The sequence below is a fragment of the Schistocerca piceifrons genome, chromosome 3 (genome assembly GCF_021461385.2).
Source record: "Schistocerca piceifrons isolate TAMUIC-IGC-003096 chromosome 3, iqSchPice1.1, whole genome shotgun sequence".
Taxonomy (NCBI): domain Eukaryota; kingdom Metazoa; phylum Arthropoda; class Insecta; order Orthoptera; family Acrididae; genus Schistocerca; species Schistocerca piceifrons.
The window spans coordinates 649,914,126-649,936,459 of NC_060140.1; the positions used below are offsets into that span (position 1 = coordinate 649,914,126).

At 37.7% G+C, this 22,334-nt stretch overlaps 1 protein-coding gene across 1 annotated transcript in view; it reads right to left on the reverse strand.

Moving 5' to 3' along the window:
• The window catches only part of LOC124788941 (glutamate receptor ionotropic, NMDA 2B-like), a 282,134-nt gene that overhangs the window by 100,928 nt on the left and 158,872 nt on the right, over positions 1–22,334 (reverse strand). The window contains exon 9 of the mRNA XM_047256228.1: positions 15,040–15,230. Coding sequence (XP_047112184.1) covers positions 15,040–15,230 — 191 coding nt within the window. The remainder of the gene's footprint in view (positions 1–15,039; positions 15,231–22,334) is intronic.

Here is a 22,334-nt window from a genome sequence, read left to right on the forward strand (position 1 = left end):
TTTGTCTTTGTACCCACAATGCAGGGTGTTCACTTCAGCTGCAGTACCAGTTTTGGAAAACAGATAAATACCAAGTTTCTGGACTTAGTGGAAACCTTTCTTACAATTCCATATTGTTGCTTGCAGAAGAAATTCATGCTTCTGGAGTGAGAGTTCAGATGTTTGTCTCAACAGATGAGTTGCTGACAGACAAAAGCCATTATGTCCTTCTATTGCACAGATGTTGTCTGAACAGAAAGTAACAAATGAAGTACTGATTGACAATCGTCATTTATATTATTTTTATTGATAACATTTAAATAGTTTTGTAATGGGTGGTAGTTTGATGCAAGTCACCAGATTGTCATTCCTGGGGTAGTACATCTGGAGTTGGTCACATCAACCATCAACCAGAAATCCGATCAAATTGTAAAATTGTAGTACTATGTAGGATTGCTAAAATTGAGGCAATGAAAGGAATATTAATGCTGGCGATGAGAAATAATTGTATACATCACAAAAGTAAATGGGTTTGGTTAATCTACATGCCAGAGGGAAGGCAAGAGGCTCCCAGGGCTTATCTGCAGTGATATACACTTCTCCCAAATCTATCTCCTCTCCAACCCACATTGACCTATGCAATGGTAAGACAGTAATAAAACAAACAATTGCTTCTAGCAATGTGAAGAGAAGAGCCATGTTAGTAAAAGTTAAAATTCCAAAAATGTAATGAACACCAGTTGGACTAATGGCAGTAAGATTAAATGAGAGAAACAATCAGGTCAGTAGCTGAGAGGGCACAGTTGAATGTTCCCAAGGGCTCAGCATGTTGTGGGAGGCATTCTTCCCACAACCATCCCATTCCCAGTCCATTATAGTGAAAGTGTTAAAGATGGAGCTAGAATCCACTTTTTTGAAGGAAGCATGAAAACCAGTTCAAACATTTTTATTTTATTTTATTTATTTATTTTTGTCATCTGCTAGTTTCAAGGCTAAGGAATCCTCAAGATTTTGCTTTCATCAGAGTGCTATAAGAAGAGGAACTCCTAAAATGTACAATAGGGTGAAATAGAAAAAGGGCCCAATTGTATCTAAACGTAATTAAAAACAGAATAATAGAAGGATGACCATGGTGGCTTATGGAGGTAGGGGCAAAGATCCACCTGGGCCCTGCATACAGTGGTAGGCATTCCAAGCCACGTTACCCTGACGTCATGTCAAAAGCAGTTTAAAACATAAGATCTGAAAAAGATCAAGATTTTTTTTCACATGAAATGAAGAACCAGTTGAACTGTTCATGTGTCATCCATCAATATTAGAGATAAAGAATTTGGAAGATCATGCTTGTCACGGAGAGACAAAAAGGGGGGGCATTCTACCAGGATGTGAGCTACCATCTGTAAGTCTCACAATACGGGGGTGACTCATTACATAGAATAAATCTATGGATTAATGTGTTACGGCAGTGCTGGGGCAACATAGGAGAACTGATTCCTTGCATGAAGAATTGAAGGAGGAATGCTATGCAGCCATAGTCTCCTTCATAATCTGGAGTTGATTAGAGGGTGTAGTAGCCCACCAGATGTTGGTCCATCTCTAATCTGCACTTGCAAATCTGTGCCAGGGATTGTTGAAACAGATGTTGGGCAAGTAATCACTTCTCTAGTCAACAGTCAGTAAAGTAAGCTCATTCCAATTGAAACTGTTACAAATAAAATCAGTACATGTGTACAGTTATGTATAGAGAAAGGTCACCATACGAAATTGCTGAGCCACTCTTACAGATTTTCAACACCTGCTTCAGAGACTGAGAGCTGACTCTCAATACAATTAAATGGGGTCTATGGAAGCATCAGATTCCACACGTCTGCTTTGACCCCATGACATAAGGGTGTAGTGTGAGACGTCATTACGGCTCAGAGTTTATGAGTTGGTTGTGTTTGTAGATGTCGTCTTGTTGTGCTTAATGGCGCCCTGTGTGTGTGTGTGTGTGTGTGTGTGTGTGTGTTTTGGGGATGGCCAACCTACTTTCCAGTGCCGAAATTTGTTGGTGGTACGTAGTTGATTTTTTGGGGCTCCATTTTTCTCGAGTTGTAATGTTTTGTGTATTTATTGTGTATTGAATGTGTTTTAATTTACGTATGGATGTTTGACTTTTGACTTTTTGATGTGTTGTGGTTTTGGTTTTGTTTTTCGTAGTTGTAGGTGTTGGATTTTTCGTATCGATAGTTATGGTTGACCTATATAAGTCAAAGGAAATGATTGATTACAATTTTTGTAGTTTTATATGTAGGTATTGGTGTCAGCTGTGGTCGAGGGAAATTCTGTTTCAAATTTTCGTAGTTTTTGCTGTAGGCGTCGTTGTTTTGGTATCGTAAGCTGCAGCTGAGCTATAGAGGTCAAGGGAAGTGTCCGATTCCTGTAGGTTTCTTTTTTTTTTAAATTATTGTTTTTTGGCCATCGTTTTGTGTGTTTTGGGGTCGTGGTGTGTGTTTTTTTTACTGTTATATTTAGCTTGTCCCCCTCCTAAAGTCCCCAATTTCCTGCGGTTGTCCTGTTAGTTTGATTATATTTTTGGAGGGAGATGTTACTGTCTTATTTATACATATTTTCGTGTTTGTTGCCGTGTGTATGTAGTAACATCATAGGCACCATATTGGAGATGCTTAGAATAGCCATTCCATCATATTGTCTGCCCCGATTGCTGAATGGTCAGTGTGACAGACTGCCACGCTAAGGGTCCCAGGTTCGATTCCCAGCTGAGACGGGGATTTTCTCCAGTCAGGGACTGGGTGTTGTGTTGTCTTCATCATCATTTCATCCCCATCCGGCGCACAGGTCACCCAATGTGGTGATGAATGTAATAAGTCCTGCACCAAGGCGGCTGGATCTGTCCCGTATGGGACCTCCCGGCCAATGACGCCAAATGCTCATTTCATTTTTTTTTCCTTCATATTGGTGACATCATGGGTCAAAGCAGACAGGTGGAAGCGGACACTTCCATAATCCCATTAAATGTAGTTTTACAATAGAGTAAATCTATCCTGGACTCTTGACTATAAGCCATAAAGTAAGTTAGTGACACAAAATGTTCAGTAGTTACCATCTAGAGTGACTCAAAGTAAACCAGATACATCCAGTTGTTGGGAAACAGATTTCAGGCTGTGATTCAATGGATGAAAGTCTTGGAAACTGTAATGCATCTACAAAGGATGCAATTATACAATCATCTTTCAACATATTCTTAAATCCTGTTCCTCTGTCTGATATCCTTACCAAGCAGGATTAGCAGAGCAAACAGTGAAGACCTACAGACATATTGTGAGTATCCAAGAATGTAGCTTTTGAGTAACATTCATAGACATAACTACGGAGTGTGATTCCTTCTACACATGTCTTGTGGGTGAGGTAGTGACATTGATAATACTGTATACACACTGTTGTATGGGGTGTCCCAAACAATTAAAGTAAAAATTACGATACAGGATTCTAAATGGAGCATTTTGAGTTAAGGAACTTATGGCAAGAAATTATGATATAATTTATTGACACAATTGAACTCTGGTGTCAGAATAATTTAGCCCCATTGCGACTGATGCATTATGGTTCAAGCTGCCAGAGTTGGCAGTCATGTACGTGTGAGGCGTGCTTGCATGTGTGAATGAATGTGTGCATTTTTCTTTCTTTCCCTGACAAACGTTGTGACAACAAGCTTACATGTAACTCTCTTTTAAATGTGTCTATCTTCAACTTAATGTGTCACTTTACAGTAAGTAGTGATCTATCTTTTCCTACATTGTTGTTATCCATCAGTGCTCTTCAAAATGTATTCTTTGATGTGTGCATTTCAGATCTCCTTAATTTATATCACACAAACAATTATTTCTTAAGAATTGTACCCAACTCTCTGTACCTTGTACAGTGCAGTTACTCTCAAGATTCTGCCCAGTCTAATAACTTTCTCACATTTAAGAAGCCAATTTTTACAAGACTATTTCTCTGCAGATTAATTTTGCTCTCAAGGCAATGCATCCTGCTGCACCATAACTTAAATGCATGTCTGCAAATTCCAACAATGAGTAATACTCTGTCTTCATCAGCCTGCCATAACTCGTAAACAATGGAAAATTCAACTGTGGACATTGTAAGATGTGAGGTCTGCCAGTTATGCAAAACACTGTTTTTCTCAGTACGCAAACATGTTTCAGCACCACTGTGCCATCATCAGTTGGTTTCCATTTTATTTATTCTGTAATGTGAACATTTTTATTAAATAATTACTAAATTATGTGGATGTTTAGTTGAAACAATAGTTCGTTTCTTTTTGTTAATACCTTTACACTTGGTGTGCATGATTTTTCCGGATCACTTGTGTATTATTTACTACAGGTAGCGTGCCATCTGCAAGCAAACAATGTTGATGAGAAATTTTGCTGGGAGTTAACCTATCATCTAGAATGTAATTTAGTTTGTTGCAATATTTCATGCCTATATTAGTTTTTACTTGCGTTTTCGTGTGGAAAGCCCTTTCATTCTCTGTATAATTTTCTCTTCAGCAAAACAGTATGATTGTGGTTGTTGTGTGTCCCAGCCCAGTTAGTGTTCAGTTGTTTACCAGAGAGTTCGGCTCCAAATTTGAATTTTGTTTACATTTTATCTTTGCATGTGTGTGTGTGTGTGTGTGTGTGTGTGTGTGTGTGTGTGTGTGTGTGTGTGTGCGTGTGTGTGTGTGTGCATGCTTCATAACTGTTTGTGTTGTCTTTTACATGGTGTTCCTTTTGTGCAGCGTTAATAGTGAGTCTTTGCAGATTGTAGTGTATCCATTTTGTGTGTGTGTGTGTGTGTGTGTGTGTGTGTGTGTGTGTGTGTGTGTGTGTGTGTGTCTGTGTGTGTGTGTAACATTTGTTTGTATGAAGCTGGTATCTGCACAGATGTCATTGGTGGTCTTGCAGCTCTCGAAGAATGAAGTTATAATGAAATCTAGACCTTTCGCTGCTTAAAGGCATTGATAAATATCAATGGGGACAGTTGAAAATGTGTGCCCCAACTGGGATTCGAACCTGGGGCACACATTTCTCAACTGTCCCTGTTGATATTTATCAATGCCTGTAAGCAGCGAAAGGTCTAAATTTCATTATAACTTCATTTATCTGTTTGTATTGTCTTTTTTGTAAAGTTCCTTTAATGTGTTAAATAGTGTGTCCTTACAGAGTGGAGTGTATTAATTTAAGACCTGTTTTCCTTCTGCTATTGCCTTCTGTATGTGGAAGTGTTCCTCAATAGTCAGTTTGCTGTATAGGCTGTGGCGGGGGTTTAGTATTTTTAAGTCTGTTTCTGTTGTAGTTGGCTGGTGATTGTGGGCTACAAGTTGGTCAGCTAATGTGGGGAATACGGAAGTGTCTGTTTCCACCCCTATGCTTTGACCTGTGACGTCATCAGTATGACTGAAATGGCTATTCTAAGCATCCAATATGGTGCCTATGATATCACTACATACACACAGCAAGAAACACGAAAATATCTATAAATAAGACAATAACCTCTCCCTCCAAAAATGCACTCAAACTAATGGGACAACCGTGGGAAATGGGGGGTTGTAGGGAGGGGCAAGCTAAATATGACAGTAAAAAAACCACACACCATGATCCCGAAACACACAAGCGGGGGGGAAAAAAAATATCTACAGGAATCGAACACTTCCCTTGACCTATATAGGTCAACGGCAGCTGACGATACCAAAACACCGACGTCTACAGCAAAATCTACAGACATTGGAATGAGACATTTCCCTCAACCACAGCTGATGGTACCAAAACACCTATACCTACATATAAAATAAGAAAATTGGAGCTGGTCATTTCCATTGACCTATATATGTCAACTATAACTACTGATACGAAAAAACCAATGCCAACTATGAAAAAAAAACCAAATCCACGACACCTCAAAAATTAAAAACTCAAACATCCCTATGTAAATTAAAACACATTGAATACACAATACCTATCGGAGCTGTCGTTTTTTAAAGTGCAGAGATGTTTTAAATATCTGGTTTTGAAGTTTCTGCATGTTTGTCCTATGTACATTGAGTGGCAAGTGTTGCATGTGAATTCATATATTCCTGATCTGTTAAGATTTTCGAAGGGTGTTTCTTGTGTTTTGATCTTTTTCTGTGTTGTGTTCTCTGTCCTGTGTCCTATTTGGAGTCCCTGTTTCTTTAATATGTTGCCTATTCTGTGAACAATCTTGTTATTGTAGGTGAGTATGTGCCATTTCGTTTTGTGTGTGTGTTGTTGCTGTGTTGTGTCTTGTAGTGGTCACTGTTTGTGTATTGTGTTGTACTGTATTGCATGAGGAAGTGTGTGTGTGTGTGTGTGTGTGTGTGTGTGTGTGTGTGTGGTATGTTCATTTTTGTACTGTTTACATATTTTTTGATTTAACTGTCTACCATATGGGTATCATAACCTTTTTCTACTTCTATTTTTTTTATTGTGTTTAGTTCTAGTATGTAGTTTTGTTTGTTCATGGGTGTTCTGTTGCTTGCTTATGTGTCAATGGGTTGTTCGATAGGTTGTGAATGGTGGTGCTTGTGGTTGTTGGTTTCCTGAATATTGTGAAGTTGTGTGTGTTGTTTGTTTCATGTATGGTAAGATCTAGAAAATGTAGTGTGTTGTTAGTTTCTGTCTTTAATGTGAAGTTAATTTTTGGGTGTAAGTTGTTTATTTCATTGTGTAGCTGTTCTGTGTGGGTGTGGTTCATCAATCAGGCATATTATGTCATCGACATAACAGTACCAGCATATAACTTTGTAGTTTTTTGCTTTTATTATGTGTCTGAAGTTCATGTTCTACCGGTTGTTCATAAATATGTTAGCTAGGACACCACTAATTGGTGATCCCATTGGCAGTCCTTCATGTTGAGAATAAAATTCTTTGTTGAACACAAAATAATTTTGTGATGTTATGGTCTTGAGAATGCTTGTTATTTCATTGATGTGCGTGTCTGGAGTGTTTCCTTGTTGTTTTAATCTTTGTGTGATGATGCTGATTGTTTCAGTTATTGGAATACAAGTGTACATTGATGTGACGTCGAATGATATGAGAGTTAATGTGTCTGGTATGTGTATGTTCTTGATTCTGTCGATTAACTCCTTTGAGTTTTCCAGGTTCCTGTTACTATCAAAAGTCTAAAATTTTTTTAGTGGTGTGTGTGTCTGTTGGGTCAGGTGGTAGGATGGAGCATTTCGGAAGTTAATGACAGGCCTTAATGTGATATTATCCTTGTGAACCTTTGGTAGGGAATTTAGGGTGGGTGCTTTTGGATTTTTCTGTGTCATACTCTTTACCTGGCCTTTTGAGAATGTATTTTTGATGTTTTTCAGTGTCTGTTGAATGTTTTTCTGGTACCTTGACTTTGAGAAAATCTAGTGTTTTCTCTACGTATTCTTTTTCATTCATAATTACAGTAATATTCCCTTTGTCAGTTCTTGTTACTATGCCATTGTTCTGTTTTAATTTTTGTTTTATCTTGTTAGCTGTGATTTTCTCTGATGTTTTATGATTGGAAATAATTTTGGATTTGTGTGTTCTGATTATCTGTGTTATTTCTGCAGCTGGCGGACCTCACATCCTACAATTTTAACTGCAAACACGGTCAACACAGGGAGCTGCAAATCCAAATGATGAACAACTGTTGACATATCCGAGATGACAGTGTATTATTTTACAAGGTAGTTGATGTGATAAGCACATGTATTTTTATTAAACATATGTGGCTTACATATATGGCTGACACACATTTGCCATTCAAGACCTCATTCCACATGAAATATTCATTACTGCCATAGGTTCTTTATCCTCTACCATCAGTATAATTTTGACCCTAAAGATTTGGAACACCTTACAGAGATGAAAGAGAAGTGACAAAGAGAGAGAAAAGTGGATGGGTTGGGTAGAAGAAGAAAACAGTTCAATAGGATTCTGGTGTGCAGCTTGCTTGGCTTCTGAGAAACAGGAACTTCTTCTTCATCTTGCTTAATAACATTCCATTTTGTACATAAAATACTATGTTTCTAAAACAGCTGTCATTTTATAGTTTGGTATGTGAATACCAAAAATGTGTAGCAAAATTAATGCTTCACCTGAGGATGTCAATGGTGGCAGTTTCCTAATGTGTTCTTTCGACTATTCTCTGAAAATACTTGAAAACTACTATGGCTACTACTACTTCTAATAACAATGATAATACTATTGACACGTAGAATGGCCCACATGAGTGAAGCTCTGGAGATTCACCAAAGTATGTAGCTCACATGTCAAATGACAATAGTGCGAAATTGTGCAGTTGGACTATTGAGACTCTTCCTCATACACCACTCTCTTTACGATGTCACTGATTTAACTCAACTTGTTTAAGATTTGAAGAATTCTTCTGGGCAAAACAATGAAATGCGCAGATGAAAAAAAAAGATGATGATGATGACAATAGTGCTCTCCATCCTGATTTAGATTTTCTGTACTTTTCTGAGTGACTCAGGCATGAATGGATCCATGAATAAGATCCTTACTGGCCTATGTCTAACAGAAGCACGTATTGCTATTTGCTAGCTGTCAAATCAGTGTTAAATCGTAATGTGGAAAAAAAAACTGGCACATAAGAAAATTTATTTGTGGGTAACAGACTAGGTTTGTAAAATGTTATGAAGAAATTGTTATTGACTCTTTTTTAGAGAAATTTTCTGTAGCTTAATCAGGAGTAAATGTCTGCACTACTTTGATTAATTTTTCTTACTCTGTTTTCATGTTGGTTTCCTCATAACTGTGACGATATTTCAACTATTATTACATGTTATTTTTAATGGGTAGCATTCCTGTTGTGTTATAATTATAATTATTATTTAATAAGATACTAGGAAGAGATTCTCAGTTTATGACCTTTATACACATGCATAAATCTTGCACTTAATAGCAGTTGCTAGAACTATTTAAAACTATGTGATTTCTCTAAAACAAAATTCAGAACTGTTTCTGTCAGCTTAAAGAAAAATTTTGAGTACCTTTTCAGTTTTGTGTGCATTAATCTGTAATTGTGTGTAAAAGTTAGCTGAGTAGTTAATATGCTCCCAATATATGCAACCAATGTGGAAAATGACAACAGTGCAAAACTGTGCAGTTTAGATCTTTCTCATACATCACTTTTTATGTCCATCACTTGTTTAACTCAGCTTATATTTTAAGCAGACCTTATTAGAACACTTAACAGTAGGATGAAATTGTAGTAAGCTTGTATGTAAACAATTGAAGATGCGAGACAATTCAAAACATGCTGTGTAATAAAAAGTAATTAAAATTGTAATGAGATTGGAATGATGCTCATGAAGTATTTCTCATTTGTGAGTGAAGATGAAAGTTGTCATCCTGCAAGCAAAATATGCCCAGGAAGATGGAGTATGAAGTTTATCTTTTTAGACACTTATAGTTAAGATAACTGTTGATGTTTAATTGATGACAACATCAGCTATATTTCTGAACATTATGCATTATGAGAAAAGTGTAAGATATTTACTGCAAGAAACCACACTTTGCATTTTAAGTATACATTTTTAAATATTTCCCCATGGAAGAAGCAATACCATATCTTGTAAGGAATCACAGTTTCTTTTTATATACTATGGATGGCTCACAGAAAATACTTAGATCTATAAGCAGTTTTTAGTTTATTTTGCATGCAGTCTATTACTGTGTGGCTACTGATAAACAATCACAATAAACTCCAAGTTTGGTGCTAAATGAAATTACTTCCACCTTGAAGTTAGGGCATGTACAACTCACTTGTTAATTAAGGAAATACAAACTGTTCATTAACAGATAAAATTATCAATTTAAGGATAAATAACTTACAACATGCACTATAGTTCCTATTAGCCAGAAAAGAAAAATGGAACAGCAAAAAAGTTCTGATGTTCCAGTATCTGGCATCTTCAATCAAATTTCTTAGGATTACTCATTAAAAAAATCATTAAGCACTTGAAGAAATCTGAAAACACAATCCAAAGATATTTAAAAAAAGCTATAAACATAGCATAAATGGTGCTGGAATGAAGATAGGCAATAATTATAACTGGTGTGTGATTTAATTACATTTATCTTTATAAAAAAATATGTTGTTTACAGTGCCTTAAATGTTATGAGCCTCAAGCTGGATACTTTATTTGTACCCTTGCATTGCATGTGCAAGTACATGCCAGTGTCATCAAATCTGAATACTCAAGCTCAAGCATGAAAGTATGTACACCACCCAGTATCACTACATGCTAGTACTATTTTGTATCATAATGTACGTGTTCATATTTCTTGATTAGCACATTTTTCTCCTGTAATGTCTGACAAACAAGCAATTAAAATCAAGTAAATTGTTAGTTCAGAAATGAATGTAACAGATGAACTGCTTCCAGTATCTGAAAAGAGTGTGACACCAGCAAAAGTGTACCAATACCTGGAAGTTAAAGAAAGACATCAAAATTGGCAAATGTTACAACTAATATGTGAGTGGATTACTCTACAAAATTGAAATAGGAAAGTGACTCTTATTATAGTTACATACTGGAGAGTTTTAACAAATCTGTCATTATAAAAAGTCTGCTAAAATATCTTTAATGGAGTATGGTGTAATTATTGCAACAATAGCCATAATGGCTACATGAAAGTTGAACTACATATTAGTAATGTTTTTCCCTTATGTGTTTACCTCCATCTCATATTTCTGTCTGAATTATACAGAACATCTGTATACATTTTTCTTTTTTATTTCAAAATCACTGGGGAAAATGAAGTGATAGTTAGTGTATTTGTTTGTCTTAGGAATTTTCTGTTCAAAATTACATTGTTGTGACACTAAATTCTAACTGTCCTATCTTTCCTTGGATGGAAAATAGCATGTAACTTCAGAACAAAGATGCTGCACTGGTTAGTTGTACTGATATCACCTGGCCAGTACAATTGCTGGCACTAGATCTGCATCTTGTGGATTGCCTAGATACTGGGCTGCAGGTACTTCTCTTCGAGAGGCACCAGCTTTCTGGTAAGCTGCATGCACACCATCAATAGTGGCACTGTGATCTTGGACCATTTCTTCACCTATGATCAGTAATTTTGTAAAATTAAAACTATCTGCTTCTTCTACACTTCATGGTTTAGTCACTTGTACCTGTTAAATCTTCACTTTTCACAGCCACCTCATTCTATGTCTTCTTACATCCTTTCTTCCTATTGGCTAGTAATGTGTAGTCTGAGGTGGGATTCTCTCTATGATCATTCCTTGTAGGTGTTGTTTCCACAATGTTTTACTTTCTTCAGTGTTTTCATCAATATTATAAATATCTAGTTGATTCCTAATATACTCATATCTTGTATGGTCTTCCCTGGTAGCATCTCCAACTTTCCAAAGAAATCTCATTATTGTTGTTTGCAGATTATCTTTACTACATTTTTAGGGGTCTGTGACTCACTTTCAAATAAAAATGTAGGGGTAGCCATGGTTTTATAAAATCTTAATTTTGTTTTTGAATGTTTTGTTTATCATACTGCATATTGATTGATATTTGTTAATATAATTTTCTACATTCTTGTCCATATCACAGCTTATGTCACATACCAAAAAATTAAAAATGGAGACCTGCTCAAATGGAGTATTATCTGCTATTATTTTTGAGCAGGTGGGGTATTTCCCATGTTGAGTTGTGATGTTATTTAAGCTCTTCTAGAGTGTTAGTCCTTCTAATTTTCCTCTTTAACTCAATTTTTGTGATCCCTCTGCTGCAATCTTTTTTCTGGAGTTACTCAGATGGCTCATTACTATTGGAAGGAAGTATTGTGTCCCTATAATGGAGAATTTATGATGTGTGTGCGTATAAGCATTATTCACCATAGCACTGAATTGTCCACAGTAAAAAATATGAAAATTTCAAGAATAATTATCCGTTTCTCTTACTTTCACAAAAAACTGACAGTTTTGCATGCTGAAGCTGTGGATCTACCTAATTTTTTAATAGAGTCTCAAACACACTACTGATCAGCTCTCCAGGTAAGGATGATTGTTTTTGAATGAAAGCATTTTTATTTAGGTGTTTGTCATTCAAACAAGTAAGTGTGAACAAAAGCTGTTTGTACTAATTTTCTTATTCAAACTCTTTTGCCAATTTGATTTTGCACGTTACTGCCCATCATTGTGGCTAGAGTACTTACATTGAGGAGCCAAAACATCACAACCACTGCCCACAGCAAGATTGAGTGCCGTCAGGTGCTGTTTTGGGCAAGTAACACAGTAAGGAAAGTATATAAATGGAGCATACATGACTGGAAAACATTTTTTCAGACACAAATTAAAATAGTTCCACTCTATTAGTCTCATCACAGTTTTTGGGTTTCTTTTCCTTGATCATTGGGCAAACTTCAGAACTAGATACTCCCATCCGAGCTTCCCAACTGGAATTGCCTCTGCTTCAGTCCTAGAGCTTGTTAGCATATTTGGCTGCAAAGATCTAAGTCCTACAACAGCCTGCCTTGCCCTCACAATTTGAGAAAGAAAAGATACAAAAAATATTTTGTGACAATACGAGTTGAAAGTTTCAAAAAGGGCATGTTGTAATGGCCTGACACCTGTGTATGAGCACCTTGTAAATGGGTAAGATGGTAGGCTGTTTGTGTGCTGCTCTTATGAGCATCTACAGAAAGTGGTTGCTGGAGGATGAAATCTCAAATAATTGATGGACGTCCTCACCTGATCAAAGAACTTGGGGTATGGAGCCGTGTCCCTTCTTGAGAAGCCCAATAGATGGTTGATCTGATGGTAAGCACAGTGCTTTGAAGGGCACTGTGTGTTACCATGTTGAGCCAATAACATCATCAGTTATGACTGGAGTGGGCAGTGGGCATGGGACCATCAAAATTGGGCCATAGAGAAATGGGAACATGTTTTCTGACAAGAAAGATGATGTTTCTTGACACACCAGACTGATGGATGCAGCTTGATATGCCACTGTAATCAGGTGAATAGCTGCTTGAGACAATCACTGTGCCACAGATGTAGGCTAGTGAGCATGGCAGTCACATGCTACAGGGACGTTCAACTGGGCTTCTGGCACCTGTGGTATTAATCAAAGGAACCATGAAAGCTGTGGGCTATGTGAACACTGTTGTGGACCACCTGCCTTTTCTTCATATTTGATGTCTTCTCCAATGCCCACAGCAGCTTCCATAAGGATAACAGTATGAACCAAAAGGCCAGAATTGTGCCAAAGTGGTTTTAGGTGTGTGACAGTGACTGCACATCAATGTATTAGCCACCATATTCATCTGGTTTGAACCCAATATAACATATGTGGGACACTATCAGCTGCCAGCTCCTAGCCAACAGACTCTCAGTTCGTAACATATGACAGTTGCACTATTCGTGCACAGACAGCTTGTGCCACACACTTCTCAAAACCCACCAAGGACTTGTCAAATCCACACCACACAAAATTGCTTCTGTATTATATGCCTAAGTTGGATCTGTATGCTATTGAGCAAGCAGTCATAATGTTTTGGCTCATCATATATAGTTAATGGGACTTGTAAAATACATCATCTATATAGTCTCTTATTATAAGTTCTTTTGAACACCTTCTATTATACTGTTACAGGAAACAACCTGCCACAAAGTGATTGGATTATTCATGTTATGGCTTGTGTGTACCAAAATAACCATTGTGCTAAGAAAAGAACCATTCACATTGTCACCTGTCTCTACATGTAAATGCAAACAATGAATTGAAATTTGAAAAGTGACAATGTAGGTCAGCATGGATTGTGTAGATATGAGAATAATGAAACACGTGGAATGTGTTTTAACGAGCACCTGCTACCACTGCTTGTCAATATGAAATAGAAAGTTTGGTTTTATTTTGAATGAGTGTAGCATTTCCAGCTGATGGCCAGCAGCTATAGCTAGGTAGCACCGTAAAAACTATTAATGAGCAGCTGGACATCCTAAATCTGCACCGGTGGTGATTTGTGTAGTGATAGCATTTTGGTAGAAATAGTGCAATATGAAACTGAAACTATCTTGTAATCACTCAGCAAATCCCTAAAATAGCAGCTTCAGATTTTGCAGTTAGAAGTCTTACTGGTTAGTAAGACTAAGTGGACAAGTTGCCAAAAGATTCCACATAATTTTTTGCTTAGTTCTCAGCCTCTCAGTTTGCTTTATGACATTCTCCATCTCATCATATTTTGTATTTAGTTTTTCATTTAAAACACCTGATATCAAGTTAATTTGCTTAGTGTATTTTATTATATGTTTATTATATGTTTATTATATGTTACTTTCCTTTGAAGAGTTAAGCACATGTGTCATTAACTTGTTCCCCATTCTTCTGAGGTTTTATCACAGATATGTTTCCTATCATATCCTTTAACACTTCTCCGTTTCATACTTTACCTTTCCCATTAATTTTTAAAATGTTTATTACAAATGACAATATTTGACACCAGGAAAGTTCTTTAGTTAAATTTCATGTTTAGTTTCCTTTATATTATCCATCAACACTTAAAACATAAACTGTTATGGGCTTTTTACCCTACCAATTATGATCAACAGTTTTCTGGTGTTTTCTTTCATAATTTTGGGTATCAAATTAACTGAAAACAAGCAATAATTTAATGAGCTCTAAAACTGTTGTACAGATGTATATGCTGATTTCCTCTAACAACCATACATGTATATTAGAGGGAGTTGGTAAAGAGGTGGGTTTTTTAAACTGTTTTAGATATCTGAAGCATGCACATGTCTGTAAAGAACAATTACAATACTGTATGGTACTATTGGTCTAGAGAAAGCATGTAAATTATTAAGAACATGTAAGTCCACAGCAGATGATCATCTTCAGCTTCCACAGAATATATAGATACCTATTTTGAAAATATTTGTGTTAATCGTTAAATAACTTCAGAATAAATAGCAGAGCGAATCATTCTCTGTGATAGTGTGTGATGAGTGAAATAAAAAAGTGAGACAACAAACCTTTGACTGGGTTTGATCCCTCTGGATTCCAGCTCCTTTTGCAGTTGCCTGATCTTTAGACGGGCTAAGTCGAGCTCGTGTTTGACCTTCCAGAGGTGCGTGTCACAGAGCGGATCTGAACAGCGATGATGTCTTAGCAGGTCCTGTGCTTCATAGACTGCTCCGCGGAAGGTCAATGATTTGCCCATACTCTAAGAAGTGAAAGTAATGTGCAAAATGACATTTATTTCAGTTTTTATGTATGTCACATGGACGGAATTCATATGGTATGCTGAGACTTAGTGAGGTTATACTTTTGGCACAATACAGCTGGTGTGTAGGGATTTCAGAAAGTAAGTTACACATGTCTCCCTTGCTAAGAGTACTGTGCAACAAAAGCGGTGCACTGCCAGGAGAGAGTAAATGTTTTGGGTTACCTGCAAACGCAGTTTTGCTACAGACGGATAATAGTTGCATCCCAGTTTGCAATTGAAATTCCACTGCATGTGGGAAAATACTTTGAAGCTGCAGTAAGCAGGGCAGTATGATTCTTACGGGGAAAACATCTTAATTTCACATAGATTCACAGTGAAATACTAGTGGCATGTGGAACAGCTGCAATGCTGTGTCCAGTCACAGTGAAATAATGCCATCGATTTGACGAAGGCCCCACAGATGCTGGTGATGCTGATTGGGAAGAAGACTGTCTACATTGACCAGAGACAATAATTTCCAGGCAGTCTTTTCATCATCTGGGGGCAAAGAGATTTTCCGAAAATGAAGATATCCATACAACAATTCTTGAATGGCCTAATGGCCAAGGAGCAGATTTCAGTTGTTGAGAGATTGAATGATTGGTAAGATCTTCCAACCATTGTTTACAATAACTTGGTGACTATGTATGAAAACAATGTCATGTATCTGTTCCACTTTAAAGTGTAGTGCAGCATTAAGTAAAAGTTACTTGGCCCTTCATAATAGTGTGTAACTTACTTCTTGAAGTCGTCTCCCGTACAGGCTAATAAATTGCAGTCTAGTGATTCATACAGAATATAAAATTAATCTTTTTACCAATTAAGAGTAACTGCTTCTGTCCAAAACATTATAAATATAAGCTTGTGCACGTAAATGGTTGCTCACTGTACAGTTCATAGACTCAAACACCATGACATTTGCACTACTTTCAGGCAATTTCTAAACCATTTTATAAAAAGTGCAGTAAGGCCTGTTGTTGGTTTTTTGACATGTATCAGTATTTCATAATGTTAGCTAGCAAAAAATATGCAAGTGGAAACATAACAGTCCGAAATCATATTTTTTTGTTAGGGGACACGACCACCTGTGACAATCGCAAACATTGAAGTGCAGACAACATAACATTGGCAAGCCATTGTACAACAGCAAACATGAATGCATTGCCAAACACGTTCATACAGCCTAGCACCTAAGGGAAGCCATTAACATAGACTAAAGTCACACGTCAATCTACACTGAAGGGTCGATTTTACAATCAAATTTATCTTTATGATGATGACTTGACATGTTACGGGAATGATATCTCTGCAGTTTGTCCAAAAGTCATCATTGGCGCCTAGTAACAATGATAAATACCCAATTAATAAACCATACACCCAAGCATGTACTGTCGTTCCTGGCAAGGACAATACGTAAGCAGACCCAATATCTGCCCAAAATGTCACAGAGAATTTTTCCCCTCTCCCCTAAACCTCTATGCTTCAAAAACTTTGCCCTGCTATTTCCTAGATGGGACTATGATAATGAGTGTAAGAACCCAGATGTTTAGACAACAGGACAATCTGACTCCTGTGAAACCTCGACAGCAACTAACCTTTTTTTGCAGAGGTGACAGTAGATCAGTTGGTCCTAGCCTTTCTGAGACTTTACCCCTGAGTGCAATCAAATACTTATTACTAACACACCCACCCCACTCGTCCCCCTATTCCCACACCGTCACCAGTATTAATGCCCAACTAAACTTTAGAATGAAAAAGAATATTCTTTGAACACTTTCATTTTTAAAATGAAGGAAGGTAAATGAATTTAGTTATTGTATTAAACTATGGACTAATTAATTAGCGTGACAACTGGTATGTAAAAACCTTTTCTCTTTTTTGAATGGTGGATATATGTTTGTTGTTGTTTTTCAGAAAGAGAGCTAACTTTCGATAATGAGGATAGACACCTGTTACAAAACATGCCTCCTCTGCAACTCTCCTCTCCCAAGCGGTACTTGCTTCACCCACACCCTGCACCCCCATATAAAATTAACCAAACTGAAATATGTGCATTGTTGTTAGGCCTACATGTTTGTCGGACTCCATACTTCTGAACTGGCAGAAATCGGAAGACTTCTCTTTGTCTTATCACTGCCACTAATTACAATAGTAATAACAATAACAATAGTAACAATGGCAATCGGTACGCAAGCGACAGCTTGCGCACTCTAGTATGTTCCCAAAATGCCGCGCATAAAAACGGGATTCTTCCGGGGCTCATACCTCGAGTCAAATGTGTCGGATAAGCCTTAGGCTAGGGAACAGTTCTATACGCAAAACAAGGATCGTCTTAGTATCGCTGTGCTACAGTACGGAGTCAAAGTATGTAGACACTTCCTCCTGCTTAGGCAAATGGAGCGAATCGGTTGGTTCCTTTTTGCATTTGGTGTCGCTTACTGTGGGACTCAAGAGGCTTATGCAGGCACCATCAGTTTATGGTTGTTAAAAATTCTCCTAAAAACGTTTTAACAATTTTTGCGTGCCAAACAAAGACGCGGATTCCAAGATGGCTATGCACAGCAACTGGCTCAAATTTTTTACGATATAGTACTAAGATACCGATATCGAGCAACCTTGAAAATTTTCTTAATATGTTTAACCGTTTCTGAGATACAGAGGTTCACAGTTACCCTACTTGTACAGGTAAAACACGCACGTAGAATCCGGTATGAGGCGAAAACGAAGTCTGTAAAGTGACGTAGCACGGAGAGATACGCTGCGAAGTGACTCCATTATCATCAGAAGGGTTCTGGGAACCCCATGTTGTAGTACTGAAGCACAAGCAAAATTTTTGTTCATGTATAATCCAGTTGGAGATGGAAAATCAGTTTTACATTGTTTCAGTTTCACGTAAGCTATCAAAATTTTACAGACCCATAAAGTTCTTTTCATATGAGTGATATGCTCTGCTGTGGCAGGGAAAAGAAGGCAACTAGCGGAAAAATGCTCCTTTCGGAGCACAAAAAAGGCGAATGTGCTCCTGTCTAAAATTTCGAGGAAATTTTTTTTAAAGTGCTGAGGAAGGCAGAATGAGGCAGCTGGCATCACACTTTTCAGCCAGAGTCAAAAACAGGGGCATGTTCGCCATTTTTATGGTCCGATAAGAGCATTTTTCCGCTGGTTGGAATGTGAATAGTCATAGGACTAGTGATAGCAATAAGAATAGCAACAGTACGGTATAAGTAATAATAAATGTGTGTAGCGGGTGGGCTGTGTGGCAAAGATGATGTTCATATTTTCGTTTCACATGCTATAACCTCCACAGCGTCGTGTCACACATTAGTGTTAGTATTCAAGGAAAAAATCATTGGAGACTTACGTAATCAGTATTATTGCCTTGTGAAGTAGTGATAATCAGTACACCCCCAATTCTTTAAAGAAACGGAGTTCCTTTGACGTTGAAGGTGAGAAAAAGTTTGGGTAAGTTTTGAAATTATGCTTAAAGGTTGTTGGAAGTCGCGAAATGTTCTCATTATGAAACACCAGATAAATATAGTCTGTCTAATTTAGTCTCTGTTTTAAGCAAAAGTCAGTTTTCACGCATATTGATGTTTATGACGTTATTCCTCTTGAACTATGTGTCATACAGTGATATAATTTTGCACGTACATGCAGCTGTACCATATGGATACTGTCTGCAAATTGTGTTGCGAATAAAGTCTGTAGCAAAGAAGTAATAAATTAAAATGTTATGTCTGATGCTTCAGTTCTACAACGAAAATGTAGTAGCGCAAGTGATAAACTTTTCTCCTTTTATCATTTTGTGGGAAAGTTTCGAAATTACGTGTAAATCTTGTTGAAAATCGGTAAGTGCTCACATTCTCAAATACTGGATGAATAAAGTCCGGGTAATTGCATGTCGTCAGTCACGCTGCCTGAAGACGAACGCACAGTTTGTAACTGTAATATTGTCTTATTGTGTTGAATATTTAACACAAGATTATACCCGTCAGGGGTTATTTCCTCCCAGTTGGGTACCAATGCAGTAGTGCTTAAATTATAGGTGGCGGAACCATAATTTCTTATAACCAACGTAATAAAACCAAAACATTTAATATGAGCAATAGGTGCTACCGTCTGTCCCCGTAGCAGTGTCACCTTGCTCTCTAACTCTGCTCGATACACATCGGCCAAGTCGAAAATCTTCGTGACTATGACGTCATGTTTTAAGTTGCTGCTAGCCGCAACTGCAGCATGTCCCTGCCCACCACATCACGCTGGTCATTCCTTGTTACGTCCTCTGGTGCCGGTGCAGCTGCAAATAATAGTTACGTTACGATTTAATACACGTGTAGTATTTTAAAAATCTAGTGCCGAAAAATAACGCTGGAAGGCCGTTTTTCAGTTTCCCTATACGCCCATCCACTTTTGCACTCAATCCTGTAGTGTTACACACTTTATTAAGACGTTTCAGCCTTTTAATTTTGATCTGGTGACCAAAGATATAGGTGGTTTTGCAGAGCATCCCACATTTTAGACTTTTAATGAGTTCGTGCACTTTCTTCTGTTGAGAGAACCAGTAGTAGTTGCCTCAATTGCCGCTAGCATTCAGGAGAGACTTCTATTCAAAGTTATGCATATTAGCCAATTATATTAATTACCTCTTGTCGGCCCGTGTTATTTTTCCATACGCGACAAGAGGTACCTTTCTCTAGGCTCGGTAGTCATTGCTTTGACGACGATATGAGTGTTTTATTTATTTCGATATTGCTTTATGTTCGATCGTAGCTTGTAGAGGGCGAAGTGAAGTGCATTAAATTGCAAATAAATAAATAAAAATAAAAAACAAAATATATGGTTTTGAGGCTAACCATGTTTTTCGACGATACTGAACAATTGACTTTGTCGACAAGAGGCTCCTTTTTGCTTTCCGCCTCACTTTTGCTCTCATATACTCCTACAATTATGAAGTATGTGTCTCAGTAATTGTGAATAAAATGAGCTTGTCCATGAGCGTGTTGCAGTTTTATTTTCCGGCAGTGTATACCACAAACCTTTTTGGGATCCTGTATCATTTTCCAGTTCCATCCCCACTCTCCCGAAGAGGGCATATACGTAATGTCAGTAATTTACACCAATTTAAACTGCTGCTTTGACTTTGTCTTTTCTGGTTATCTGGATTCGAATACACCGAAGATTTTTTGTGCAGCAAATTAGTAATTTGCACTAATTTAAGCTATTGTTTTGACATTGTTTACGCTGCGCCTCACCAGCAGGTAGAATGAAGGAAACATGTTGGATTAAAAGCTAATGTACCATCACAGTTTGCACATAATACAAACTAGAGGCACATGATAGGAATGAAATTGCTATCGTAATTATGGAATAATTAACGATTAAAGTTCCGATACTTCTAGTCATCAAGAGAAAGCTGTTTTTATGCTTTGTTAAATAAAAAACTATTGTATCCCTAATAGAAATATGACATCATGTTTTTTCAGTCCGCATTAAGCATACTCATGTTTTAATTGGTGTTAACAGAACTGTAATTACGACCATACAGAATTGTAAAATTTTACTCGTACAAAATTTCATTAATTGAATCTAGGTCTTTTATTCAATAAAACTAATTGCTCTGTTCACCTGAAAATGGTAGGATGATATTCTTTTAACTCAGTAAAATAGTATGTGCAAATTAACGAGATACATTGTCGTAATGATAAAACATGTAATTTATGGTCTTAATAGAAACAGATTATGTCCTGTCTTTGTATGAAATTATTCATTTTTAATTCATGTAAATTTCTACGTGATTTGGGAAGATGTATGTAAAAATTTTAATTGTATAAATCCAAAATTGAATATGTAACAATGATAGTAATTGTTTAAAACCATATAAATACCGAGTGATCAAAAAGTCAGTATAAATTTGAAAACTGAATAAATCACTGAATAATGTAGATAGAGAGGTACAAATTGACACACATGCTTGGAATGACATGGGGTTTTATTAGAACCAAAAAAAGTTCACAAAATGTCCGACAGGTGGCGCTGGACAGCAAAACGTCAGTGACTGCGCATGACAATCGTGTATAAACGGAGCTGTAATGAGAGAGAGTATCAGATGCGACAGCAGTCCCTGAAAAGGCGCTTTAAGTGAAGCTGTATTATCAGAATGGGGAATGTGCTAGTTCGGCGTTACGATCCTATCGCCATAGGAAGGGGATTCGAACGGGTAAAGGTCCGTTGACAAATGCAGCTGTGGTGAGAATGATTTCGAAGTTCGAAGCCACGGGTTGTTTAGACGATAGACCCCGTAGTGGCCGACCGAGCACAAGGCGTAATGCTGCTGAGACAGTTCAGGAAGAAATGGAGACTATAGCAGGTTCGTCTATGCACGGGGAAGTCAGTGCTCGTGCAGTCGCACGTCGCATCGGCATTCCATACACTACTGTGTGGTTGTAACTGAGGCGTACCCTCCGATGCTATCCGTACATAATCCATCGGCATCATGAACTGTTACCTGGCGATTTAGTGAAGCGGAGGGCATTTGCGGTGTGGGTGTTTCAAAAGATGGCGGAAGATGACGATTGGTTTAGTAACGTGTTGTGGACCGACGAAACTCATTTCACGCTCCGAGGGTCTGTCAACGCCCACAACTGCAGAATTTGGGCTACCGAAAATCCTAGAACTGTCGTGGAAACTCCATTGCACGACGAGAAAGTCACGGCATGGGTTGGATTTACCACATCTACGGTTATCGGGCCTTTTTTCTTCGAGTAAATGGGTGATTCTGGTTTTGTAACTGATACCGTGACGGGTGGGAGGTACGACGGTATGTTACAGAATCGCATCATCCCCAGCCTGGCTGATAAACACCTGCTGGAACGTAGGATGTTTGTGCAGGATGGCGCTCCACCCCATATTGCTAGACGCGTGAAAGATTTCTTGCGCGCGTCGTTTGGTGATGATCGTGTGCTCAGCCGCCACTTCCGTCATGCTTGGCCTCCCAGGTCCCCAGACCTCAGTCTGTGCGATTATTGGCTTTGGGGTTATCTGAAGTCGCAAGTGTATCGTGAT